At 49.1% G+C, this 26,133-nt stretch overlaps 1 protein-coding gene across 2 annotated transcripts in view; it reads right to left on the reverse strand.

Annotated features, from left to right (window-relative positions):
- Positions 1–2,537: 2,537 nt before the first annotated feature.
- LOC128826915 (IgGFc-binding protein-like) overlaps positions 2,538–26,133 on the reverse strand; it is a 29,651-nt gene continuing 6,055 nt past the window's right edge. Inside the window, exons 5-14 of one of the 2 annotated variants that reach the window (XM_054010470.1) lie at positions 24,405–24,978; positions 22,595–23,193; positions 19,739–20,303; positions 17,374–17,969; positions 16,633–17,203; positions 15,922–16,121; positions 14,677–15,057; positions 13,227–13,513; positions 12,996–13,031; positions 2,538–4,946 (exon numbers count right to left, since the gene is read on the reverse strand). In XM_054010470.1, the coding sequence (XP_053866445.1) occupies positions 13,025–13,031; positions 13,227–13,513; positions 14,677–15,057; positions 15,922–16,121; positions 16,633–17,203; positions 17,374–17,969; positions 19,739–20,303; positions 22,595–23,193; positions 24,405–24,978 (3,780 nt within the window). In that variant the 3' untranslated portion in view covers positions 2,538–4,946; positions 12,996–13,024. The remainder of the gene's footprint in view (positions 4,947–12,995; positions 13,032–13,226; positions 13,514–14,676; positions 15,058–15,921; positions 16,122–16,632; positions 17,204–17,373; positions 17,970–19,738; positions 20,304–22,594; positions 23,194–24,404; positions 24,979–26,133) is intronic. The other variant, XM_054010469.1, reaches the window with a different exon arrangement.

Below are 26,133 nucleotides of genomic sequence, written 5' to 3' on the forward strand. Positions count from 1 at the left end.
ACACATACGCTCTGAAGTCCATAAAGTCTTGTTCGGAGTTACGGACATTTCAGAGTTACGGACAACCTCCATTCCTGAGGTGTTCGTAACTCTGAGGTTCTGCTGTATCATTGGGTTGTTTATAATTTTTTAAAATAAGCATAGACTATCCACCTTTAACCATGTATGTATTAACTTTTTAAATTTTAGGCACCCCTAGAACGCTGGCGCCCGAAGGAAGTGCCTACTGTGCCTAATTGGAAATCCAGCTCTGGCTACAAGCAGTAGTCTGCCAGCTGGAGATTAACCTATATGGATCTTGATTTGTATGCAGAGTTGTAGTCATGCTGCTCCAGGATGTAAGAGGGACAAGGTGGGTGAGGTCATATACTTCTCTTGGTGAGAGAGAGACCAGCTTTCAAGCTTACACAGAGCTCTTCTTCAGGCCTGGCAAAGGTACTGGAGTGTCATTGGAGATATCCTATCTCCTAGAGCTGGAAGGGACCTTGAAAGGTCATCAAGTCCAGCCCCCTGCCTTCACTAGCAGGACCAAGTACTGATTTTGCCCCAGATCCCTAAGTGGACCCCTCAAGGATTGAACTCACAACCCTGGGTTTAGCAGGCCAATGCTCAAACCACTGAGCTATCCCTCCCCCATAGTTAAATACAAGGTAGAACAGATTGTTTAGCATAAGTTAACACTTATTTCAAGGGACCATTCAAGGTTAAGTGGCCTGTTAACACCCCTCCAGTCCTGGGGAGTGGGGAGGGGGTGAGCAAGTTACAGATTGTTGTACTAAGCCGTAAATCCAGTGTCTCTGTTTGGTTCACGATTTTCAGTGTCTAGCAGAGCTATGAAGTTAAGCTCCCAAGATCGTCTTCTGAAGGTGTTGTGCAGGTTTCCTTTGAGGATGGGGACAGAGAGGTCAGATGTGGAGTGATGGCTTTCTGGAGTCTTCACCCAGGCAGGACCATCCCTACCCAGACACAAAGTACGCAGCTGCATAGGGCACCAGGAAATTTGGGGCGGTGAAAGGTATGTTGTGGAGTGATGGTCTGGTTTCACCCACACAGCTGTTGTTGGGGCATTTAGTGCCCTGGATGAGGTGCCCCCCATGTTGTGATAGGTGTGTGTAGGATGGGACGTATATGGGGGGGGCAGTGAAAGGTATGTTGTGGAGGGTGTTGATCATTGTAGCAGTGGGGATATAGCTGCAGGTTTTATGTCTGTTGTCCTGCTGGGGTCTAGTGCTGCTTTGAGCTGGCATGTCCAGCTCAGAGGATGAGCTTGGCGAAGCTGGGGGGCTGTTTGAAGGCCAGAAGAAGGGGTTCAGGGAAGATTTCTTTTAGGCTGGGGTCCCCATCAAGTGTGGGATGTAATCGTTTGATGATGATACCCCGTATGGTTCCAGTGTGGGGTGGTAGGTGACAACTAGGGGTGTGCGGTGGGAGGGGTTTTTATTTCTGTACTGAAGAAGGTTCTCATGGTGTATTTGGTGGCCCATTCCAGGATGAAATCTACTAAGCAATTACAGAGCTGGGTGGGTGGAGGAAACCTAGTGCTGGGATAGCAAGGGGCCGTGGGTCAGGATCGAGGGGCACCGGCAAAATTGTGGGGGGATTAGCCCAGGGCTGGGATAGCAGGACTCTTTGCAGGATGGGTTAAAATGAAGGAATTTCTGTCTTGGGACATTATGGGCACCTCACTCCTTGCTCTGAAGCGTTCCATACTGGCCCTGTCAGCAGGGCCGGTGCAAGGAAGTTTTGCTCCCTAGGCGAAACTTCCACCTTGCGGCCTCCCCCCAACCCCTTGGCAGCTAACCACGCCCACCCACCCCTCCCACCCAAGGAGCCCCCCCCCGCGGCAGCTACCCCCACCCGGGGAGCCCCCCTTGCAGCAGCTGTCCCCCCTTGCAAGCTCCCCCTCCATGGCAGCTAACCCGGCCCGGGGAGCCCCACCCCACAGAAGCTAACCCCGCCCCCCTTCACGGCAGCTAACCCCACCTGGGAAGCCCCCATCCCATGGCAGCTAACCCCGCCCGGGGAGCCTGCCCAGCTCTCCTCCGCTGAGCACGCTGGTGCTGCTCTAATTCTCCTCCCCTCCCAAGCTTGCGGCGCCGATTGGAGGAGACTTAGAGCGGGGGCTGTGTGCTCAGCGGTGGAGGCAGAGTGGAGGTGATCTGGGGTAGGGAGCAGTTCCCCTGTGCTCCCCCCTGTTACTGTGGGCAGCCCTCCCCGTGCCCCCGCCCCAGCTCACCTCCACTCCACCTCCTCGCCTGAGTGGGCTTTTAGGAGCCCTCAACCACTAGGCACCCTAGGTGGCCGCCTAGTTTGCCTAAGTGGTTGCACTGGCCCTGCCTGTCAGAGGCCTGATACCAAGCTAGATGGGCCCATGGGTTTGATCTGGCAAAGCAAGGGGCACATCGCGTAGATGAGTCCATTGATCTCATCCACAGTGGCAGGGATGGGGCAGGCGGGCCAGGCTGAGCTTCAGCTGTGGAAAAAAACAACCGAACAGTGGAAAAGTTTGTAAAAACATTTATTGCTTTATCCCCAAATCAGCAGGGCTGGCCAGAAATGGACAACAAGAAAGCAGCATTTCAGCCGTTGAGGGTAGCATTTGTAAAATAGCTGCTGGGAAGCATGTCCCCACACCTGGTTGTGCTGGGTGCGTAACATTATTTCGGGCAAAGGTGGACACAAGAACAAGGGGCTATAAACTGACCATCAGCAAGTTTAGGCTCGAAATTAGACGAAGGTGTCTAACCATCAGAAGAGAGAAATTCTGGAGTAGCCTCCCAAGGGGAGCAGTGGGGGCAAAAAAACGAACTGGCTTTAAGACTGAGCTTGATAAGTTTATGGAGGGGATGGTGTGATGTGTTTGGGGGGGAGGGATAGCTCAGTGGTTTGAGCATTGGGCTGCTAAACCCAGGGTTGTGAGTTCAATCCTTGAGGGAGCCACTTAGGGATCTGGGGCAAAATCAGTACTTGGTCCTGCTAGTGAAGGCAAGGGGCTGGACTCAATGACCTTTCAAGGTCCCTTCTAGTTCTAGGAGATAGGATATCTCCATTAAATTTAAAACTTTATGTATATGGCCCATGCTCGACTGCTAATAGCAAATATCCCCAATGGCCGACGATGGGACACTACACGGGGAGGGCTCAGAGAATTCTTTCCCTGGGGTCTGGCTGGTGGGTCTTGCCAACATGCTCAGGGTCTAACCCAGGGGTGGGCAAACTCTTTGGCCCAAGGGCCACATCTGGGAATAGAAATTGTACGGCGGGCCAGGAATACTCACAAAATTGGGGTTGGGGTGCGCAAGGGGGTGAGGGCTCTGGTTGGGGGTGTGTGATCTGTGGTGGGGCCAGAAATGAGGAGTTCAGGGTGCGGGAGGGGGCTCTGGGCTGGGGTGGAGGGTGGGGTGCGAGGGATGGTCTCTGGGGGAGGCTAGGGATGAGGAGTTTGGGGTGTAGGAGGGTGCTTCGGGCTGGGACAGAGAGGTTTGGAGGGCAGATCAGGGCTGAGGGTTAGGGTTGGAGCGTGCGGGGGAGGCTCAGGGGTGCAGACTCAGGGCGGAGCTTACCTCAGGCAGCTCCCGGAAGCAGTGGCATGTCCCTTCTCTGGCTCCTACGCTGAGGTGCAGCCAGGTGGCTCTGCACACTGTCCAGTCCGCAGGCACTGCCCCTGCAGCTCCCATTGGTTGCAGTTCCAGGCCAATGGGAGATGCAGGGGTGGCGCTTGGGGCGGGGGCAGTGTGCAGAGCAGAGCCCCCTGGCTGCCCCTACACATAGGAGACAGAGGGGGGGCCATGCCATTGCTTCCGTGGGTCACGTGGAATGGCCCCCGACCCTGCTCCCCGGCTGGAGTGCCAGAGTGGGGCAAGACCCAGATCCCGCTCCCCAGCGGGAGCTCGAGGGCCAGATTAAAATGGCTGGTGAGTTGGATCTGGCCGGTGGGCCGTAGTTTGCCCATCCCGGGTGTAACTGATCATCATATTTAGAGTAGGGAAGGAATTTGTCCCCGGGTCAGATTGGCAGAGACCCTGGGGGTTTTTTTGCCTTCCTCTGCAGCATGGGGCACAGGTCACTTGCTGGTTTGAACTCTGTAACTTGAAGTTTTTAAATCATGATTTGAGGACGTCAGTAACTCAGCCAGAGGTTATGGGTCTATTGCAGGAGTTGGTGGATGAGATTCTGTGGCGTGTAATGTGCAGATCAGACTAGATGATCATGATGGTCCCTTCTGGCCTTAAAGTCTGTGAGCCTAATAGAGATGGGCAAATAATTGATTTTTTAGTTCATTTACAATTTTGAAAAGTCAGGGGGGAAAAACTGTTCCGGGCTGGACCAAAAATGTAACTTTTCGTCATTTTTGGCTCATTGAAAACTTGAACAAAAATTGTTTGGGGTTCAAATGAACCATTTCATTTAAAGTTTGACCACTCCAAAATGTTTGGGGATTTTTAAAAAATAAAATAAAAGGAAATTTTGAAATTAAAATTGAAACATTTTTTTTTGAAAGTATCAAGACAAAGCCCTCTTTCCCCCCCCCCTTAGATTTTTTTCTTAATGAGCAATTTGGCAAAAATCGACACAAATTTGTGGAACGTTTTAATGTCACCAATTCTGCAGTTTTGGCCAAAAAATTTCAACCAGCTCTAGTGCCTAATTCCTTTGGATGCTTTTGATAATGCAACCCTGACGGTAGAGAGCTCTATACAATGCGTGTGTGTGTGTGTGTGTGTGGGCTGAGATATCCAAAGCTGGGAACGTGGTGCACCCAATTCCCTCACACAGCTCTGGACACATCAGCCCAGGGTTTCAGCCACACACATGGACTGGTGAGTCCCAGCTGCCTCCAGCACTCTGTGTAGTGAGAATTCCTGGGCCAAACCCACGCTGGCGCCGTCTAATGTGCAAGGACCAACGGAGCTTCCAGGTCAGTTCGCACCATGTTAGAAGCGTGGCTAGAAGAGAAAACACATCCGGGCATGAGCTGGGACGGATGCCCTGGCTGCCTCCTTGTAACAGAGTCCCTCTGTACGTCCTCTTGGGACTCTCTTGGCCGCCTAGACTGCTCTGCTTCTCCCCACGCCCCTGAGCTGGCTCTGTCTACCCAGCTCGCCCCAGGAAGGGGAGGCAAAGATTCTGGCATTGCTTCCCCTCCCAACCCCAGGACTCTGCACCAGTTTGGTCCAGTTTGGGAGGCAGACGATCCCAGTTCACTGAATAGGTGGTGCTGGCTGACCTGGCCCTGCCCTCTCCCCCTGTTTCTGAACTCCCAGGTGCCATGTTCTTCTGCCCCCAGTAGCCCCACACCCAACCCCTGTGACCAGCTGCCCCCTTAGCACTGGTGCCATCTTGCTCCCCAGCCACCCCTCCTCCCTTGCCCCCCATCTCCCGTTCCACATGGGGAGCTGCTCAGAGTAGCCACTCCCTCCACCACTCAAATCCCACAGCCCAGCCCCACTGACACATAGACGGGGTAGTTCCACCCCTTGTGGGAGGGGCCTGGCTGGGAATAGGAAGGGAAACTCCACCCACAAGGGAGCGGGGCTCAGTTTGTGAACAGGCCCAGGCCCTGCTAGGTTGTGGGATGGCTATAGGGCTGAAGGGGCAGCAGTCCCTATCAGATGACCCCCTTCCAAAGCCAAGCCTTTTCACTTCCTACAGCAGGGGTGCGCAAACTACGGCCTGAGGGCCGGATCTGGCCCCTCAGAGCTTTGGATCCGGCCCACGGGACTGCCCCCCAGAAGCGCTCTCCAGAATTGGCCGGCACCACGCCCCTGTGGCCCCCCAGTGGGGGAGCTGAGGGCTCCGTGTGTTGGTCTTGCCTCCAGGCACCACCCCCCGCAGCTCCCATTGGCCGGGAACAGGGAACCGTGGCCAATGGGAGTTTCGGGGGAGGTACCTGGAGGAGGAGCAAGGGCAGCACACATAGAGCTCTCCGCCCTGCTCCCCCAGGGGCTGCAGCGCTTCCTGGTGCGGCGCGGGGCCGGGGACAGGGCAGGCAGACAAGGAGCCTGCTCTGGCTCCGATGGGCACCACTGCCATTCCAGAGCCCGAAGCCCTCCTGCACCGCACCCCCCTAAGCCCCCAGCCTGCTCCTTGCACCCCTCCTGCACCCTAACACCCTGCCCTGAGCCCCCTCATACACACCACACCAATGTGCACCCCAACCCCCCTTCCCTGAGCCCCCTGCCATACCCTGCACCCCTCCTGCACCCCAACCCCCTGCCCTGATCCCCTTCCTGCACACCGCACCCCATCCCACACCCCGCGCTCTCTCCCACACCTCAACCTCCTGCCCCAGCCCTGCATACAATTGCTCCACCCAGATGTGGCCTTCGTCCCAAAATGTTTGCCCACCTCTGTCCTACAGGATGGGGGAGGAGAGTGCTGTTTGTGACATTTGCTGAGAGACCAGGCTCTGATTGGCTGCCCTTCCCCAGCAAGGCAGAATCATGGGGGAAAAGGAAGCCAATCAGGTGGGGGCTGGGGAGGGGGCATGTGTGGTTTTCCCACCGCTCTGGAGAAGGGTGTGAAAACCCAGAGTCAACAGGGAACAAGCCATCGGGTTGGCTGCTCTAGGTATGACTGTGCCTTCGTTTCCCCCTTAGTATAACTGGGATAATACCCTCCTCACTGCCACATTCTGGTGGTATATGTTTACATTATAGGAGGGTGGGCTGAGCGACTGGCTATATATATATATCACACACAAAAGCTATCTTAAAAGAACAGTAAGGTTGCTAAGTCACTTGGTCAAAACTTAGGAAATGCCACAGTTAAGGGTGGCCCTGTAAAAACTTAATTCAGCCCCCTTTTGCATATGCATTATTGTGATACAATCTTTTATTCTCCACTCTGGCAGAGGAGAGGCATCTGGTGGGTTAGAGCAGGCGGGCTGGGAGCCAGGACTTGTGGGTTCTATCCCTCCCTCCCAAGGCTGCTGGAGCTGACCAGTACTTTCCCTTCAACTGTTCCTCCCAGCAACTAGGTGCGAAACGGAGAACACTGTCTCCTGTGCTTTCTGTGGTCCCCCTGCTGGTTTCCAGCATGGAGGAGGAAGACACAGCAAGAGGGGTGCAGAGCTGGGCACAGTAGGAGGAGAGAAGAGATTCAGGGAGGGGGCAATGGGGCAGGTTCAGGGGAAATCTTAATTCAGCCCCCTTGTGCATTTGCATTATGATACAACCCAGGAGCAGTGCCAGGGTTTTTGCCACCCTAGGCGTCAGCGTTCCTCCTCTGAGCATTCAGCGGCGGGGGTCCTTCCGCTCTGCATCTTCGGGGCACTTTGGCGGTGGGTCCCGGCGCGAGTGAAGGACCCGCCGCCAAATTTCCACCGAAGACCCGGAGCAGAAGGACCCCCCACCGCCGAATTTCCCCTGAGGGCGGCAAAATGCCACCCCCCAAATCCTGCCACCCTAGGCGAAAACCGCCTAGGGTCACCTAGTGGAAGTGCTGGCCCTGATACAACCTTAAGTGCAGTAGTCCCCAAACTTTTCATTGCTGTCGCTCCCCACCCGCCCCCGGGGGGCCTGGAGCAGGGCCGTAGCTGTGGACTGGCAGGGGTGGGGGCTGGCAGAGGGGCCCTGGGAGCAGGGCCAGGAGTGGAGCTGGGTGGTGTCCTCTCCCTGCCCCCACTCTCCGGGGCCGGCCTGGGCCCCAGCCGCACCCCCCGAAGATCTCTGCGCCCCCAAGGGGAGCACACAGCACAGTTGGGGGATGGCTGCTTTAATGATATTTTAATGATATGATCACTGACTATTTCTCCACAGGATCCACACCACTGTCAGTGAATGGGGAGTTATTCAAGAGTTCTTTACATCCCCTTGGGCATTGCCAGGGCACTTGGACTAATTGTATCCGAGTGCTTCGCAGTCATGAATGGATTTTTCCGCACCCAATCCCTGTGGGGAAGCACTAGCATCCCTATTGTACAGCTGGGGAACTGAGGGACAGAGGCTTAAGGCCAAAATTGTCAAAAAATGTCTTCTAATTCTGGATGCCCAATTTGCGATGGTTTTCCAGAGTACTTAGCATTTCCATAGCTCTGTCTATGATCAAAGCCCAGCTGCCCTTGACCTCAGTCATGGCTGGGAGTGTGCAGCACCTCTGCAAATCAGACCCAAGGTCTCATAGACTTTAAGGTCAGAAGGGACCATTATGATCATCTAGTCTGACCTCCTGCACAACGCAGGCCACAGAATCTCACCCACCCACTCCTGGAACAAACCCCTAACCTATGCCTGAGTTATTGAAGTCCTCAAATCATGGTTTAAAGACCTCAAGGTGCATAGAATCCTTCAGTGACCCGTACCCCACGCTGCAGAGGAAGGCGAAAAACCTCCAGGGCCTCTGCCAATCTGCCGTGGAGGAAAATTCCTTCCCGACCCCAAATATGGTGATCGGCTAAACCCTGAGCATGTGGGCAAGACTCACCAGCCAGCACCCAGGAAAGAATTCTCTGTAGTAACTCAGATCCCACCCCATCTAACATCCCATCACAGGCCATTGGGCATATTTACCTGCTAATAGTCAAAGATCAATTAATTGCCAAAATTAGGCTATCCCATTATACCATCCCCTCTACAAACTTATCAAGCTTAGTCTTGAAGCCAGATATGTCTTTTGCCCCCACTACTCCCCTTGGAAGGCTGTTCTAGAACTTCACTCCTCTGATGGTTAGAAATCTTCGTCTAATTTCAAGTCTAAACTTCCTAATGTCCAGTTTATATCCATTTGTTCTTGTGTCCACATTGGTACTAAGCTTAAATAATTCCTCTCCCTCCCTGATATTTATCCCTCTGATATATTTATAAAGAGCAATCATATCTCCCCTCAGCCTTCTTTTGGTTAGGCTAAACAAGCCAAGCTCTTTGAGTCTCCTTTCATATGACAGGTTTTCCATTCCTATGAATCAACCTAGTAGCCCTTCTCTGTACCTGTTCCAGTTTGAATTCATCCTTCTTAAACATGGGAGACCAGAACTGCACACAATATTCCAGATGAGGTCTCACCAGTGCCTTGTATAACGGTACTAACACCTCCTTATCTTTACTGGAAATACCTCACCTGATGCATCCCAAGACCGCATTAGCCTTTTTAATGGCCATATCACATTGGCGGCTCATAGTCATCTTGTGATCAACCAATACTCCGAGGTCCTTCTCCTCTTCTGTTACTTCCAACTGATGTGTCCCAAATTTATAACCAAAATTCTTGTTATTAATCCCTAAATGCATGACCTTGCACTTTTCACTATTAAATTTCATCCTATTACTATTACTCCAGTTTACAAGGTCATCTAGATCTTCCTGTATGATATCCCGGTCCTTCTCTGTATTGGCAATACCTCCCAGCTTTGTGTTATCCGCAAACTTTATTAGCACATTCCCACTTTTTGTGCCAAGGTCAGTAATAAAAAGATTAAATAAGATTGGACCCAAAACCGATCCCTGAGGAACTTCACTAGTAACCTCCTTCCAGCCTGACAGTTCACCTTTCAGTATGACCCATTGTAGTCTCCCCTTTAACCAGTTTCTTATCCACCTTTCAATTTTCATATTGATCCCCATCTTTTCCAATTTAGCTAATAATTCCCCATGTGGAACCGTATCAAATGCCATACTGAAATCGAGGTAAATTAGATCCACTGCATTTCCTTTGTCTAAAAAATCTGTTACCTTCTCAAAGAAGGCGATCAGGTTGGTTTGGCATGATCTGCCTTTTCAGAAATCATGTCTCAAATCAGACACCCAGAAAATGAGAAACCCGGAGTTAGTGACCCACTAGGAGAACGATGGGTTAAGTGGCTTACATCACATAGGCAGAGGCAGGGATAGAATCCAGTTCTCCAGGGCAGCATTCACACCACAAGACCCTCTGTTTTTTTCCTTCAGGCCCCTGCATCATGCTCTATAAACCTTCCAATCCCCCGTAATTAATTGGAGCCTGGACATAGTGGTCAAGGGGGAGGGCCTTTAGTTTTGCGTAGGCCTAAACACACCCTTCAAATAGTGCACACCTTCCAACTTCTGCCATCAATGAGGCCAGGGGTCCTACAGACAACAGCCTCTATCACTACACAACCCTGATTCATCCCTGAGCAGGTCCAATCTGGGCATTGAAAGACCAGGTACAAATTGTCTGTGATCATGGAATTAAAGATCCTAATGCATATGCACAAGGGGACTGAATTAAGATTACACAGGCAACCTTAATTCTGGCATTTCCTAACTTTTTGAGGGTTTGATTGTGGAAACATAAAGTTCTTTTAGTGTAGTTTGAATTTTCTGTAACATTTTTGTTTCGTTTCTCTACGTACAGTGTATTTCTAATCAAAAGCCTTTGAGATTGTACTCTTGCTAAAAGCTGCCCTTGGAATCTTTCTTTGTTGACACATTTTTTAAACAAGTTTTCTATCCATGCAAAATTTACTAGTGAGGTTTATCTTGAATAGATTTGTGGTAACAAATTAATTGGGGGGGGGGGGTGGATTTCTGATCATTTTTTGCCATTTTTCATCATAACTGAACTTTTATGAACCAGTGGATAAACGTTAAGTGCTGCACAGATACATCATATGCTCATGCATCTAAAAGTTATGTGCCGTACACATAAGCTTGATGGGCCATGTGTGCAAAAGCATAATGGGTGTATGCTTGTAAAATAGATACTGTGTGTGCATAAGCATGTGTACAAATAAGCATGATTCATAGATTCTAGGGCCATTATCTAGTCTGATCTAGCTAGAACCGGCCAGAGAATCTTACCCAGTAATTTTTCCATCAATCCCATAACTTCTTGTTAGAGCGATAGCATAGCTTTTAAAAACACTTCCAGTCTTGATCCAAAGATTGAAAGTAAAGGACAGTCTGTCCCATCCCTCGGTCAGATGTTCCAACAGTTAATTCTGCTCACTGTTAAAATCTGTGCCTTATTTCTAGCCTAAACTTGTCTTGCTTCAGGTTTCAACCCCTGGATCTCATTCTGCCTTTTTCTACTGGATCAAAGAGCCCTCTCTGATCAGAAATCTCCTCCTTCTAGAGGAGGTCCTTACAAACCATGATTAAGTCACCTCTTAGCCTTTGTTGGATAAGTGAGATAGATGCAGCTCCTTTAGTCTCTCGCTCTAGGGCGGGATTTCCTGACTGTGGATCATTCTCGTGTAGAACTGGTCAGGAACTTTATGACAAAACAGGTTTTCTTCAGAAAATGCCGACTGGCCAAAACCAAAACTTTTCATGGGAATGAACCAGTAACAACACATTTTTGTTGAGATAGCTTTCTCAGGTCCAGGATGGAATTTCTGACCAGAACCAGAAAAAGATCCGCCTCAGAAAAGCCAAGAGCCTGGCGGGGTGGACAGTCACCTGGGATGTTGGAGAATGACAGAGCAGAGACTTGAACAGGGGTCATCTATTTTGCAGGCAAGTGTCTTAACCCCCAGACTACTGGGTAGCCTGGGGAGAAGCTTTCTCTCCGTGACACACTTTGAAAGTCTTGGTTTTGTCTCAATGCGGAATGGGAAATTTTTTGAAATCTTGAGAAGTTTTGCAGGACAGGAAATATTTCCCGTCCACCTCTTCTCTTGTAGCTCTTTTCTGAACCTTTTCAATTTGTCAGCATCTCTTTTTTAAGTGTGGACCTCTGAACTGGACCCAATACCAGGAATGAGCTCATAAATGCCATACATTGAGATAATACCATCTCCAACTTGACATTCCACTACTGATGCTGATGGGTCATGCACATAAAACTGATGGACTGTGTGCACCTGGGAAGTATTAGCGCCATTGTATAAGGCATTGGGAAGACTTCATTTGGAATACTGTGTCCAATTCTGGTTACCCCTACTCAGGAAAGATCAGTTCAAACTGGAACAGGTGCAGAAGATGGGTGCGAGGATGATCGGGGGAATGGAGCCTATCTTATGAGCAGAGACTGAAAGAGCTTGGTTTCTTTAGCTTAGAACGCAGGATGAGAGGAGATATGATTGCCCTCTGTAGATGCATCAAGGACTAAACATCAGGGAAGGGGAGGAGCTATTGAAGTTAAAGGACAATATTGGCACCGAAACAAATGGGGATAAAATGGACATGAACAAATTTAGGCTGGAAATTAGCAGGAGATTTAGGAAGGAATGAGGGCAAACAACCTAACTAGTGTTAGATGGAGCTTAATACATTTATGACCGGAATTATAGGACATGTTGGCCTGTGATAGCAGGGACTGGACTCAATGACCCAGGAGGTCCTATCCAGTCCTATGCCCCCTAGATGGGATGGACTATATGCAATTAAGCTTGAGGGACTATGTGAACATATAAGATTTCTCTGTCAGGCTCTATGCTATTCCATCTGATTTTACCCTACAATAGGAAAGAGGTTTGTTGATGTCCTATTGCTGATGAATAAAATAATCTGTCATTAGGGGGCTCTCCTACTAAAATTACATTTTAATTTAAATGAAAAATCACAAAAGAAACACATTTTGTTTCAAAAAATTTCTGGGGGGGATTCAAATTTTTTAATTTCATTTCAAATGCAATCATTTTGTTTCTTTTTGTTTTTTTACTCCTCCCCTTTTTTCCATTTTTCCAGTAGAAGAGGAACAGAAAGGGCTGAAATAACCAAATGGGAAAAAATGGCCTCCAAACAAAATAACCTTTTTAAACAGTTTTCAGTTAGGTTAGTTTCAAACATTTTTCCTAAACTACCCAAATAATTTTGACCAAAGCAAAAATTGTCCATGGAAATTTCTAGTTTGGTCAAAAAGACATTTACGATTAAATGGGTTGGCTCTAGTCTCCCTTTTATTCCCTCCATAGATCAATTACAACCTTTTGCCCAGCATCCAACCCCATGCTTAAGCTTTAATAAAAACCTAGGAAATTAAGTCACAGAAAACTTTATTGTAAAGCAATTAGAGTTGATGAAACCAGCCCAGTTAAACCATCAGATGTATGCAGAGCTGACGCCGTGATGTATTAGAAAGAGCAGGTCACTTACCAGCCAGAGAAGCATCTTGCCTTTGCACGTCAGTCACTGTGGACAGAATCAAAAAAGACAGAGAAGCCCCATTGAATCCCCTTCTACTACAGCCTGCTAGTCCCAGGACAGGATTGTCCTTACACTCTGCTAGTACCCAGGGTTTATACAACCAGCCCAACTCTGTATCCCAACTACAAGCAGTCATTGCTAGGCACTGACTGAACAAGCCACATTTGCAGAGCCACTCACCATCCTAAAAAGTCCCTGGCCTTCCAGGCATCGATGACCTCGGCGATGCTCCCCACGATTTTCCCGCTGGGCAGCCGCAGGTCATCGGAGACGTCGCCGTTGAAGTTCCCGCAGGGTGCACACAGCTTGTTAGCCAGGCTCTCACCGACCTTCAGCGTCACCTCCCCACTGGGGCTGAACAGAACTTGCATCCCCGAGGCCTGGACCACGGCCACGCCGCCCTGAGATTCGATCACAGACACAGCATCGGAGACGTTTGCCAGGAGCTGCACAGAGCGCCCATTCACCTGGAAAGCACAGATGGGGAGGTCAGGGGAGAGCTGGGGGATGTGGGAGTCAGTGAGATGGAGTAGCAGGGACTGAGCTAGAGTCCATGGACCATGTTACAAGTCAACGGGGTCTAGAATAAGATCTAGTGGATGCAGCTGCAGGGGGACTCCTGGGCTCTGTTCTGGGTTCTGGGAGGGGTCTGGTGGTTAGAGCAAGGAGAGCCTGTAGTCAGGACTCCTGGGTTCTATTCCCAACTGCTCAGCTGACTCCCTATTTGACCTTGGCAAGACAATTGATCAGTTTATGCCTGTATTTCTGGGGATACTAAGGCCTGTCCCATTCAATGGTCAAAGCAAATTGAAACCATAGTGGGAGAGCTCCTTGCATTCTCCGAGAGCAATAGGGAAGGGTACTTTCATAGAATCATAGAATATCAGGATCGGAAGGGACCTCAGGAGGTCATCTAGTCCAGCCCCCTGCTCAAAGAGCTAGAGAGAGATAGGGCCATGTCCTTTTCTTTCAGCAGACATAGGGATCTCTATTTTCTAGAGCTGAGAGGGAAATTGTTTTCCCATCCCATGAAAATAATTGAGATTTTGCCATTTTTTGCCATCCTCAAATGGGAAGAAAAGTCAAAATGTTGAAAAAAACCTGATAATCTGAAAATTGTTTTGGATCAGATCAAGTAAAATGTTTAATTTCCATAACTTTGAAATGATTCGTTTTGATTTTGATTTTTAAAAATGTTTAACATTTTTTTGTTTTTATAAATTAACTAACATTTCTAAATGAGAAGTTGTTTTGAACTGAAAACCGAAACTTGTCATTTAGAAAAGGTCAAAATGGGACGTTTCAACAATTTCTTTACGAATTTTTGAACAGTTTTTTTGAATTGGGAGATTTATTGAAATTGACCCTCCCAAACAGATTCGATTTTGACAAATTGATATTTCCTGATTGAAAAAAAAAAATTGTCTGAAGATTCCCAACAAGCTCTGGTATTTTCCCCCTCCTGCCCCTTACTTTAGTCCCAGGTAGGGGTTATGGGGATTAATTCACTAATAGTTATCAAGGCCTTGGAGACACTAGATCAGAGTGAAGGATTTTTCACTTGGGCTCCAACTGATGTAGGAAGCTTTTGCCCCCTTGGCTCAGCATGTTCCAACCAGCCCCCTCTTACCCAGGTCTCCATGTTATTGTTCACAGTGATAAGAGCTTCTCGGAAAAAAACAAAGATGACCGCACAAGCTGGTATTCCGTCATTGGTGCATTCGCTGATGTCTACCACCACCTTGAACCAGGTAGGAGAGCTCTCGTCACAGAGAGAGGCCACTTTGTACGTCCCACTGTAGAGGAGTTTCCCCTTGGCACCATCAAAGGTGGTGAGGTAAGCGCCCGGAGAGACCATGCACCGGCCTTCCTGCTCCACGCATCCATGCATCCCATCCCTGAGCACGCAGATCTCGCCAGTGGCGCAGCTGTTTTTCTCACAGATGAGCCCACCTGATGGGTGGCAAGTGCATTTCTCTGAGCAGTCACTGGAGATGACATTCTCCCTGGACTGAGGGAAATTCCAAAATAAACAACTTTCTAAAACTTTCTGTTAGGTCAGACATTAGCCTCCAAAGATCAACAGCAACAGTGTCAGAATACCTAGGGAAACTCTCACCAAGAGGAGACTAAAGACCAGATGGGGAAAGACAAAGGATGACAATAATCACCAAATAAAGAACAGAAAGACAAAGGCAATGACCCAAGAAACAAGGAGAAGATACAGGACAATGGTGAGGATCAAAGAAACACTGAAACTTTAAATGATGATAATGTCAACCAAAGAGGATATCAATCAAAAAGAAAGAAGGAAAAGACAAAGGATGTCAGTGGTGACCCAATAAAGAAGGAAAAGACAAAAGACAATGGACATGACTCAAGAAACAAGGACAATTATTTTGTATTTATTGTGGTAGTGCTTAGGGGCCAGTCAAGAATGAGGCCTCATTGTGCTAGACACTGTACAAACATACAATGAGAGAGCCCACGCCCCAAAGAGCTTAACATTTAAATAGACTAGTCAGGCACAGTAAAGGGGAACATATAAAGGATAAGCATGATGACCAAAGAAAGAAGGAAAAGATAACAGAAGAAGGTGCTGACCAACCACAGTCAAGAAGGAGGGCAACAATGACAGATCATGATGACAGGCCACGGAAATGACATCTGAACAGAATGAGAACCATAAACAAAAATCAAATACCAGGAAATGAGGATGGAAAAACGAAACCTAGGTCTGTCATACTAATGGACTCCATTCTCTATTTGTGGAGTCCACTGGAAACTCTTAGAAAACTCATACACTTTTTACCAATTCTGCCCTGTTATTCTAAGGCTCTGAAGGCACCAATTGCACAGAACAGCCAGGACCCACCTTGATGTAGCGTCCATCGTGCATGCAGCCGCACCTGTCCATGGACACGCACCCCTCCCCATCGAACATGTAGCCAGTGTTGCACTGGCAGCCTTCAAAGCATTTCTGGGTGCACTGAGCAGGGGCAGACAAGCCAGCACAGGTGAAATCGCAGGAGGTGGTGCACAGCTCATAGTGGCTGTTGAGTGGGCAGGCAAGGGCTGGAGAGAGAGAAGCAAGAGAGAAAGAGGATGGAGTGAAGGTTTAAAAATAATTTCCACTGGAGACATAGTTACATTGTCTAGCACAGTGCCACCTAGCTCAGAGCTGGGTGCTGCGGTGGGTTGACTCAGTGGTGGGATCACCTCAGATATGCTTAACCATAGCATTTACTGCAGTTCAGTGTCCCAGAGCACCAGACATTGGAGTCAGAGCCAGAGGACAGTGTTTCCCCCATTGGGTCACCAACGTTCTTCCAGTCCTGACCCAAAGACCCATGGAGATCTGACCCAAGGGTGGTCTGGCTGGACAAAACCAATCAAAAACACAGGTGCATAAATTGCAATCAGGCATGCTGAAGATGATGTGGCTACAGAGGGGCCACAAACACTCCAAGATATAATAAACCTGAGCTCTAAGTTGCCATCAGGAAAAAAAAATCCTCTGGGGGCTAATGGGCTTGAAATGAAGCCAATGGAAAGACCAGGGCTGTAGGTTGCTCTATAAACTCACGGCAGAAGAAGGCTGTTCTCCAGGCTCTGATCTTGGCCCCAGTTGTCTGGCATGCGGCCGCATAGGCCTGGAGGCTCTGGCAGAGGGTCTCTCCCATCCCGTTGGTAGCACACATGTCGTGGAGACAGTGGTTGAAGTACGTGGCAGGGCTGACCAGCGAGTGACAATCTCTGAAGGGACCTGAAGTGGCTCTGATCAGCCCACAGGAGCTCTCGGACTGGTACGGTGCTGTCTGGACCCCATCACAGATGGGACATCTCTCACCGCAGCCATCGGAGCACATGGCACCATCAACAGGCACCTTCCAGGAGGTGACAAACTCTCTCAAACTTTGAGTGCTCTTTCCATTGGGCAGCAGGAAGTCATCATTTTTGTCACCATTGAAATTGCCAGCTAGACCGCACATGTGTCCCTTGTAGGTGCTGGGGATGGACACTAGGAGGTAGGAGGCAGTGTCATAAAAGACTTGGAGGCCAGAGGCAGACTGGACAATGATGTTGTTCCCTTCCTGGTTGATCCGAAGTTTCCCGTCGTCCATAGTCAGTGGGAGGGTGTAGAGCTCTCCACCCACCTGTGCCAATGAGAGGGAAATTCACCCGTCACTAGTGGGGACTCAGCAGCAGTGTCCTGGTTACACACACACACACACACACACACACACACGCATGCATACGTCAGGATCACAAATGGTGTGAGTCACTCACTTGGTTTCAATGAGACTAATCTCAAGCAGGGACTTACCGCCACCTTCCACTTCCTTCCCCTCTCCAGAGAGATGGTGTAACCATACACGGAGACCACCACCGCCCGCGTCTGAGCCACACGGCCACCGCCGGTGCTCTCGTTCTCAACCACCACGGAAAATTCCACCAGCCGGGGGTCACTGCTGCAGACCTTGGCTAAGGTGTAAGTGCAGGAGCCCTGGATGTCAAAGGCCCGTCCATCAAATGAGATGTAGTGAGGGTCACCAGAGACTACGCTGGTTCCATAGTCCATGGGGTGGCAGCCCAGGACTCCGTTCTCCACCCTGCACTCCTCATTGGCTCCGCAGGAGGCTGCCTGGCACTCGACAACCCCGTTGCCTTGGCACCGGCATCGCTGCTGGCAGGAGGCGCTGCTGTAGAACTCCTCTCCCTTCTGGTAGTACCTGCCCTCGTGCACACAGCCGCACTGCGTGATGGGGACACATCGGTCTCCGCTGAGGATGAATCCGGTGTTGCAGAAACACCCTTCCACACAGGGCTCCTCGCATTTGTCTGGAGCCGAGGGCCTGTGGCAGGTGGCATGACAGCTGGTCCCACAGAACTCGTAGTGAGAGTTCCGGGGACAGGTGAGGCCTGCAGGAAACATTGGATTGAGCATGCAGATCTCTGTTAACATGAAGAAGTCTGGGAAAAGACATGGTGCCTACTGCTCTGGGAGGGCAGTGGGGTCTGGTGGGTTAGAGCAGGGGGGCTGGGAGCCAGGACACCTAAGATCTCTCCCCAGCTCTGGAAGGGAAGTGGGGTCTGGTGGGTTAGAGCAGGGTGCAGTCAACAACAACAGCGACAATAATAATATCAGTTTCTAGAGAAAACTTGTTAAATGACTCTAAGGCTGAGAATACATATCAGTAATTCAAGGTAAAATGCATTACAGGGGTGTTGCAATTATCCTACCACCAGGCATTGTAAACCCAGGAAATTGAGAGTTAAAGTTAAACTGAAAAGCAACCCAAAGGTGCGGAGGCATGGAAATGAACAATTAGGGCAACCAAAGTGCTTTAACTCTCCTTCTTCATGACACCATGAAATCACCATATGCCTAGCAAGTTATTGTCATGTGGCTGTGGTTCTCTACTAGATTTATCTGATTTTTGAAGTCACAGTCAATGTTTTCTCTAACGCTGGGCAGAAAACATTTTTTTCCCTCCCACAAGAGTTTGAGATTCTGAATTTTAGCCCTTTTTGAAATGGTGCAAAAAGCTGAAATGTTTAGCATTGTCACAGTGCAATAATCTGAAACCAGTTCTGATCCGGTCACTCAAAAGACGCTGCTTTGACCATTTCAAAATGTTTCATTTAGATTTTGACCTTTTTAAAAAAATAAATATTTTTTAGTATGAGTGAACTAAGATTTCAGAACAAAGTCATTTTGACTCAAGAAAATAAAAGTTTTGATTTCAAGATGTTTTGACAATTTCAGCACTCTGCTTCTTTTCTTTTTCTCAAATAGTTTTGGTTTTGACAAACTGACATTTCCCAACAAACAAACATTTTTTGGGGAAAATTCCTGACTAGTTCTATTTTTCCCCTTTCTCTTGATGTCGTGGGGTGAAGGACTGTCAGGCATGAGATTTTGTTTTTATTGGACTTGTGTTAAGTTTTGAATGAACAATTTTAACCTGTTTTGGATGAAACAATGTTGTTGTTGTTTTTCTCAAAACCCAAAGCTTTCACAAAAAGCTTTCAGTTTTTTAAAATTCTCCAATTTTTCATTAAAATTGAAAATGTTGAAAGTGTTGACAATTCAAATAGTCAGATCTTTGATTTCCCTGTTTTGCCAGTGAATGCAGTACAAGGAATAATGTCTAACTTGGTGTCTTTCCCCCCCCCCCCCACATCCCCATTTTTCTCATTTTTCCTTATTCCATTTTTCAAAACTTGCTATCCTTTGAAAAAAGAGAAAAAAATGAAACTCTGACTCTTGAGAAGTTTTGAAATGTTCAGAGTAATAAAAGGGGGAAAAAAGAAAACAAGAAAAGTGGAGAAAAACAACCTGGCTATAATTCATTTAATTGCACTGTGACTAAAAACAGAGAACAAAAGAAGATCAAGAAAGGAAAAATGAAATTTTGAAATGTCCAAAATTCTAATAAAAATCACAAAGAAAATTGGAAAAATGGAAAATTGTTACATTATGAGCCCTGCAAAATGCAAACAAACTTGAATATTTAGGAATTTTTTATTAAATGTCCCCACTCCCCCTGTTTTTTGAAAGGCTTTGCCTATGACACATGGGTGAGCAGTTCTGATTCCACCCAGCAGAGGGTGCTGGTGCATGTGCTCGCTGGCCAGTTTGTGATTGTATTAAACTTACAGCAACATGTTCAGGAAGTGACACTTACTGCAGAATGAGGCCGATCTCCACTGCCCTATCCGGATGCCCCTGGCCTGGCAGGCTGTCACATAGGCACTGACTGCGCTGCACAAAGTATCACGATGACCCTTGTAGTGGCAGGTGTCAAAGACACAATCATCAAAAAACGGAGCCGGGTCGATGGCCCCGTGGCACTGTCTGAATGGCCCGTTCTGTCGGATGAGGACCCCACAGTACTGGTCTCCCTTGTAGGTTTGTTTCTGAGCCTCACTACAGACTGAGCAGTCCCCGGTGCAGCTAGACGAGCAACCCGGGACGTCACCAACCTTCCAGCTGTCGGCGAACTGAATCTCATCCGATGTCTGACTTCCATCCTTCATGGTCAGATCATCGCTGGGGTCCTGATTGGCATTGCCACAGAGGCCGCAGACAGCGTTGGCGTACGTATTGGGTATGATGACCCTGGCATAGCTGTACCAGTCGAAGCTCACTCTCAGGTCGAAGTTGGTCTTGATGAAACCATGAACACCACTGATGTAGGCCTTGAACTTGTGCTGGTGGGAGAAGGGCAGGTCCACAAAAATGCCATCCACCTGGAAAAGACATGGCGTGGACAGTCAATGGTCTATTCCTGCATGCATGGAGCTTGCAATACTTCCACATACCCTTAGATGGAGCAGCCTGGACCACCTACTTCCAGAACTGAATGTTTCATAAAACTCTTTACACAGGGAGCTCCAAGACGCTTATCTAGGAGCCTGCATAGAATCAATCACATTTTCTTTTTTTAACTCCACAGGACGGGGATGGATTGTTCTACATGTCCACGGAAGGTAGGATAAAAAGCAATGGGCTTAATCTGGAGCAGGGAGATTGAGGTTAGATATTAGGAAAAATACGGGGTGTTAAGCTCTACAATAGGATTCCAAGGGAGGTCATGGAGCCCCCGTCACTGGAGGTGCGATGCTGGCAGATCATGCCAAAGTCCCCAAGCCTCAGTTGAATACTGACACATATGTAGCTGGAATCAGTCTGGTTCACCAGAGTGTTGGTGTTGGTAAAAGAGGTGATAGAATTATAAGAATGTGTTGAGTATTTAGACTCTATTGAATTCTTGTGAGTTGCTGCCTGCTTTAATCTCACCTATAGCATCTATATCCCATATTGTAAGGCAATATTTGAGCATTTGCAGTGTGAGCCTCTGTTACTGTGTAAATCACCAGACATGAGAGAGACATTAACTAGTGTGAAGTGCTGGTCTCCAACAAAAGGTGCTGGCCAACAGGGAAGGCCCATGGATACCACACGGACTATTGTGTAATGATTAAGAGAACAAAAGACTTTGTTGCTCTGCTCTTTGGCACTCGCCCTGGCCCCCCCACTTCCCCCGAAGGTGAGTCATGCAAATGGATTCTTCCCATCAGCTGAATCTGTAAAGGAGGTTGGGGATAAAACCCCCTAAAAAGAAGGACCTGTATCTTTATGCTGCTTGGACTCTGAGGGGCAAGGTTTACTAAGTATAAGCAAGAGATCCCCAGTGCTTAGCCTGGGTTCGCTTAGCCTAGAGGACATAGAGTTTGCTTATTACAACAGCTTCTATTACCTTTTGAAATTTAAGATTGTAACTCATTTGTGTATCTGTTTTCCTGCTTTAATCTTATCAATAACTCCTTGGTGTCCTTTATAATAAGTCTTTAGATAGTTTATTATAGGATTGGCTACCTGGGATAAGTGACAGGTTCTTTGGGAGTGGCAGTAGCCTGAATGTGGTTGTGATTTTTGGTGTAAGGGACCTATCTATCACAAGGTAGCAGACAGACTGGAGTACCCACAGGGACTGGCTGTGACTCCATGGTTAGGCTGTTGTAGTGTGTGAGGAGTTTACACTTGATGGGTGAAATCTAAGTACAGAACTCACAACCAGTTTGTGGTCTGTGCCTGGTTCTTAGCAGTCTGCCTGCAGTTGGTACTCATGTTCTGGAGCCACTGCAGGACAGCTTGGCACCAGCTACTGGATATTGATAGAAACAACAGAGAAATGGAGAGAGCTGAAACCTAGGAGCTCATTTGGGACGTCTAATAGAAATAATAGGGCTGTCTTCCTCTTGTGAACCCTCAAACAGGGTATAACAACTGAGGGCACCATTTGGGACCTCAGAGTTTGCTGAAACGACGTGGCTAGCCTCTCCTCTACTCCAGGATGTCAGGGTGAAGACAAAGAATTTTGCTGATGGCACAAGGGCTGCAGAACTCAGGAGCTTGGACATTTGGATCAAACACTCGGGTAGATTCTCCTCTGAGTGTTAACAGCAGTGTTCGGAGGCTGAATTGAAAAAATACCCCCCAAATTAGATTGGTTTTAAACCGCAACTGAACTGCCAGGTTTTCTTACCGAAACAAACCCTCAGCACGTTTGATCAGGTTGAACAAAATATTTGGAACATCATTTCAAAATGACACTTTGAAACAAAAGGTTGACTCAGGTGGACCTCTGGAGGTGCCACTCAGCCCCACATTTCAATGACTCTATGAAGTGGCAGACAGTGGCAGTGGGGCTGAGCAACCTGAAACAAAGGGGACCAAACGTGACAATAAAAAAGAAAGGAAGATGAAAAACAAAGTGGATCCAGTTTGCATTTCTAGTGCCCGTCAAACATTTTTTCAAAAACCAAATCATTCCACCCTAAATGTAATCATTTTCATGAATTTCTTCCCACCAAAAATAGGTCATTTTTCAACCAAATATTTGTATGTGAAAATATTCAACTAGTTCAAACTCTGGTATGGGAAGATGGAAACCACCTGGGTTGTGTTTCCTGGATATAGACTAGACAGCAAGTTTTCAGCCCTGCAAGCGATTCCAATAGTGCCTCTGCATCCCTACCTGCATCTTGCGTGGATGATCCTGGCTCATGCTGATGGTCACGTTGTAGACCTCTAAGGTCACCGTTTTGGTGAAGGACACGGCCTTACTGCCGCGGTGGTTGTTCTCCACTTTGACATTGAACGGGGTGAGCGTGGGGTCCTCGGAGCAGAGAGCCACGAACTGGTAGATGCAGGTGCCTTGGAAATCATACTTCTTCCCATCGAAGGTGGTGTAGTGAGGGTCTCCAGTACCTATGCAGGTAGAGTAGGTAGTCGCCTTACAGCGGTGGGCACCGTTCACAATGACACACCGCTCATTGCTCTTGCAGCTGCTTTCCTGGCAAACCACCGTGCCTAGGATGGGGTCACACCTGCATCGAGAGCGGCAGTTCTCATCGGCCCAGAACTCCTCATTGGGTTTGTAGTAGCGGCCATTATAGTCACATCCGCAGCTCCCCATGGGGACGCACTGGCCAGAACTCAGGACGTAACCATCGTCACACTGGCAGGTCTCCACGCAGGGCTCCCGGCAGGAGGAGGGAGCAGTTCGGTCAGAGCAGCTGGCTGGGCAGGCGTTCCCACAGGCCTCGTAGTGGCTGTTCTCAGGGCAAGGCAGGACTGTCAGGGGGTCAGAGAGGGGGAGATTGCAGTGAACTAAATAACGTGCCTAGAGACAGTGAGAGCTACAGATGGATTCGTTCATGTGAGCAGCACCCAGTGCATTATCCACCTTGCAGGATGCTGTACGAGCCAACAGAGATGGGCCAGGGAATTAATTGCCATATGCAGACAAGGAAAGGTCATGCACAATATTCACTGTTCTCTGCGTGTCTGCAGCCAAAGTTTCTGGCACTAGGAGCTAGGCAGATCTCAGCAGCCAAGGAGAAGCAGAGAGTGGGTGTAAAAATAACTTAGTGCTGTAGGAAGCAGTGTAGGGGGTTCAGTAGAGGGACATGGTGCCACAGGAAATAGTGGTTATGGACTCACTATGGGGCGCCGTGCTACAGAGCGTGGGGTGCAGGTTAAGTAGGGGGCGCTGTGCTGCAGGGGTCGGGGCAGGGGGTTCATTGGGGACACTGTGCTGCAGGGGTTGGTGCAGGGGGTTCAGTAGGGGGCTCTGTGATGCAGGGGTTGGTGCAGGGGGTTCATCAGGGGGTGCCATGCTGCTGGGGGCAGGGCAGGGGGTTCAGTCGTGGGTGCTGTGCAGCAGGGGGTGGGGCAAGGAGTTCAGTAGCAGGCGCTGTGCTGAAGGGGGCAGGCCAGGGGGTTTAGTCGTGGTTGCCGTGCAGCAGGAGGTTGGGCAGGGAGTTCAGTAGCGGGCACTGTGGTGCAGGGGGTGGGGTAGGGGGTTCAGTAGCGGGCACTGTAGTGCAGGGGGTGGGGCAGGGAGTTCAGTAGCGGGCACTGTGGTGCAGGGGGTGGGGTAGGGGGTTCAGTAGGGGGCACTGTGGTGCAGGGAGCGGGAGAGCCGTGCTGCAGGGGTTGATGCAGGGGGTTCAGTAAGGGGTGCCATGCTGCAGGGGCCGAGACAGGCAGTTCAGTAGGGGCACCATGCAGCAGGGAGTGGGGCAGGGAGTTCAGTAAGGGGTGCCATGCTGCAGGAGGTGAGGAAGCGGGTTCAGTAGTGGGCACCGTGCTGCGGGGAGCAGGGTGGAAGCTCAGAAGAAGGTGCTCTCCCCTCAGTGTCACTTGTTACCCCAATGCCCCAGGATCCTGCACATTCCCTCCCCACACTCACATCCCTCCCCATCCCCCCCATCAACAGGGGGAAACGACAGACTAGCCCTGTTCCTCCCATATCAATAAGGAAAACAAGATGCTGCGCTCACCACAGCCGGAGGGCGTCCTCCAGTCGTAGACAGTGACCGCGTGCTCCCGGCAGGCGTCCGCGTAGGCCTCCAGCGCCTGGCACAGGATGCTCTTGTCACCCTCATTCAGACACACGTTGTGGACACAGCTGTGGAAGAACTCGTCGGGGCTCACTCTGGGGTGACACTTTCTGAAGGGCCCGCCTGGCGCTTTGCTGATCCCCCCGCAGTGACTGTCCCCCCCGTAGAGCTGCCTCTTGCTCTCCTCACACACCGGACATTTCCCCTGGCAGGAATCCCTGCAGGAGGGGTCTGAGTCCTCCACTCTCCAGCTATCAAGCCAGGCCAGGACGGAAGAGGCTTTGGTGCCATTGGAGAGCATCTCTTCATCGTCAGTGTCACCATTGAAGTTCCCACACAGCCCGCAAGTGCTCCCAAAATAGCTGCTGGCGAGAGTCACGATCACAGCCCAGTCACTGTCATATCGCACCTGGAATCCAAAATCCGTCTGCAGGATGGGACGTCTCTCGCTCTGGGAGAGCTTGATTTTCCCAGCCTCCAGGGTGACTGGCAGGCGGACGCTCTTGTCATTTAACTAACGAAAGAGAAGGGGGAAGAAACGGAGGCATTATTGCTCTTTCCATGACACTCGTTCTTACTGCCACTGTGAGCTCTCTAGGTAACGATTCACTACCACAAATATCCAAAAAACAACCAAGAAAAAAGACAAGGGAAATTCACTGCCAAAAAACTTTGGCAATGCAGGGTTAAGATTACCCAGCACTGCCTTGCGCCCTACCAGAATCTAGACTCTGGCTAAATTTAAACGTCTCAAAACGAGGACATAAAAAGTTAAAGTAATGGTCATTAGTTCTTATATCATGCTTTTTCATTAGTAGATCTTCAAGTGCATTTCTAAGGGGGTCTGTATCATAATCCCCATTTTACAGAAGGGAAAATTGGATCACATAGCAGAGAAGTGACTCACTCACCATCACTCAGTGAGCCAGCCCGCCATGCCGGCAATAACACTAGGTCTTTTGAATGCTTTAGCCACTAGGCCACACTGCTCTGCCCAGCCTGGAACTGGGAGCTGGACCCCACCTGAGGTCAGATTCAACCAGGTAAGGTCAGTTTAGGGCAATTCAGTACCATAGTTTGAGCCGCGGGTGTGCACGAAAACACAACACAAGGAGAGGCATAACAAAGAGACCTGCCCTTTGGTTCTGGAATCCCTCTGCACAGATCTGGTCGCCTCATCTCAATAAAGGTATATTGGAATTGGGAAAGGTGCAGAGAAGGGAAACAAAAACGATTAGGGATGTGGAACAGCTTCTACTGGAGGAGAGATTAAAAGACTGGGACTGTTGAGCTTGGAAAAAAGAAGACTAAGGAGGGATATGGTAGAGGTGTATAAAATCCTCACTGGGGTGGAGAAAGTGAGTAAAGTGTTATTTACCCCTTCAGATAACACAAAAACTGAGGGTCACCTGATTAAATTAATAGGCAGCAGGTTTAATGCAAATAAGAGGAAGTACCTCTTCACACAACACAGTTAATGTGTGGAACTTGTTGCCAGGGGATGTTATGAAGTCCAAAAATATAACTGGGTTCAAAAAAGAATCTGCTAAGTTCATGAAGGATAGGGCCATCAGTGGCTGTTAGCCATGAGGGTCAGGGATGCAGCCCTATCCTCCAGTGTCCCTAAACCTCAAACTGCCAGAAGCATCTGGCACTGGTCACTGTCAGA

The sequence above is a fragment of the Malaclemys terrapin genome, chromosome 21 (assembly GCF_027887155.1).
Source record: "Malaclemys terrapin pileata isolate rMalTer1 chromosome 21, rMalTer1.hap1, whole genome shotgun sequence".
In the NCBI taxonomy this organism is placed as follows: domain Eukaryota; kingdom Metazoa; phylum Chordata; order Testudines; family Emydidae; genus Malaclemys; species Malaclemys terrapin.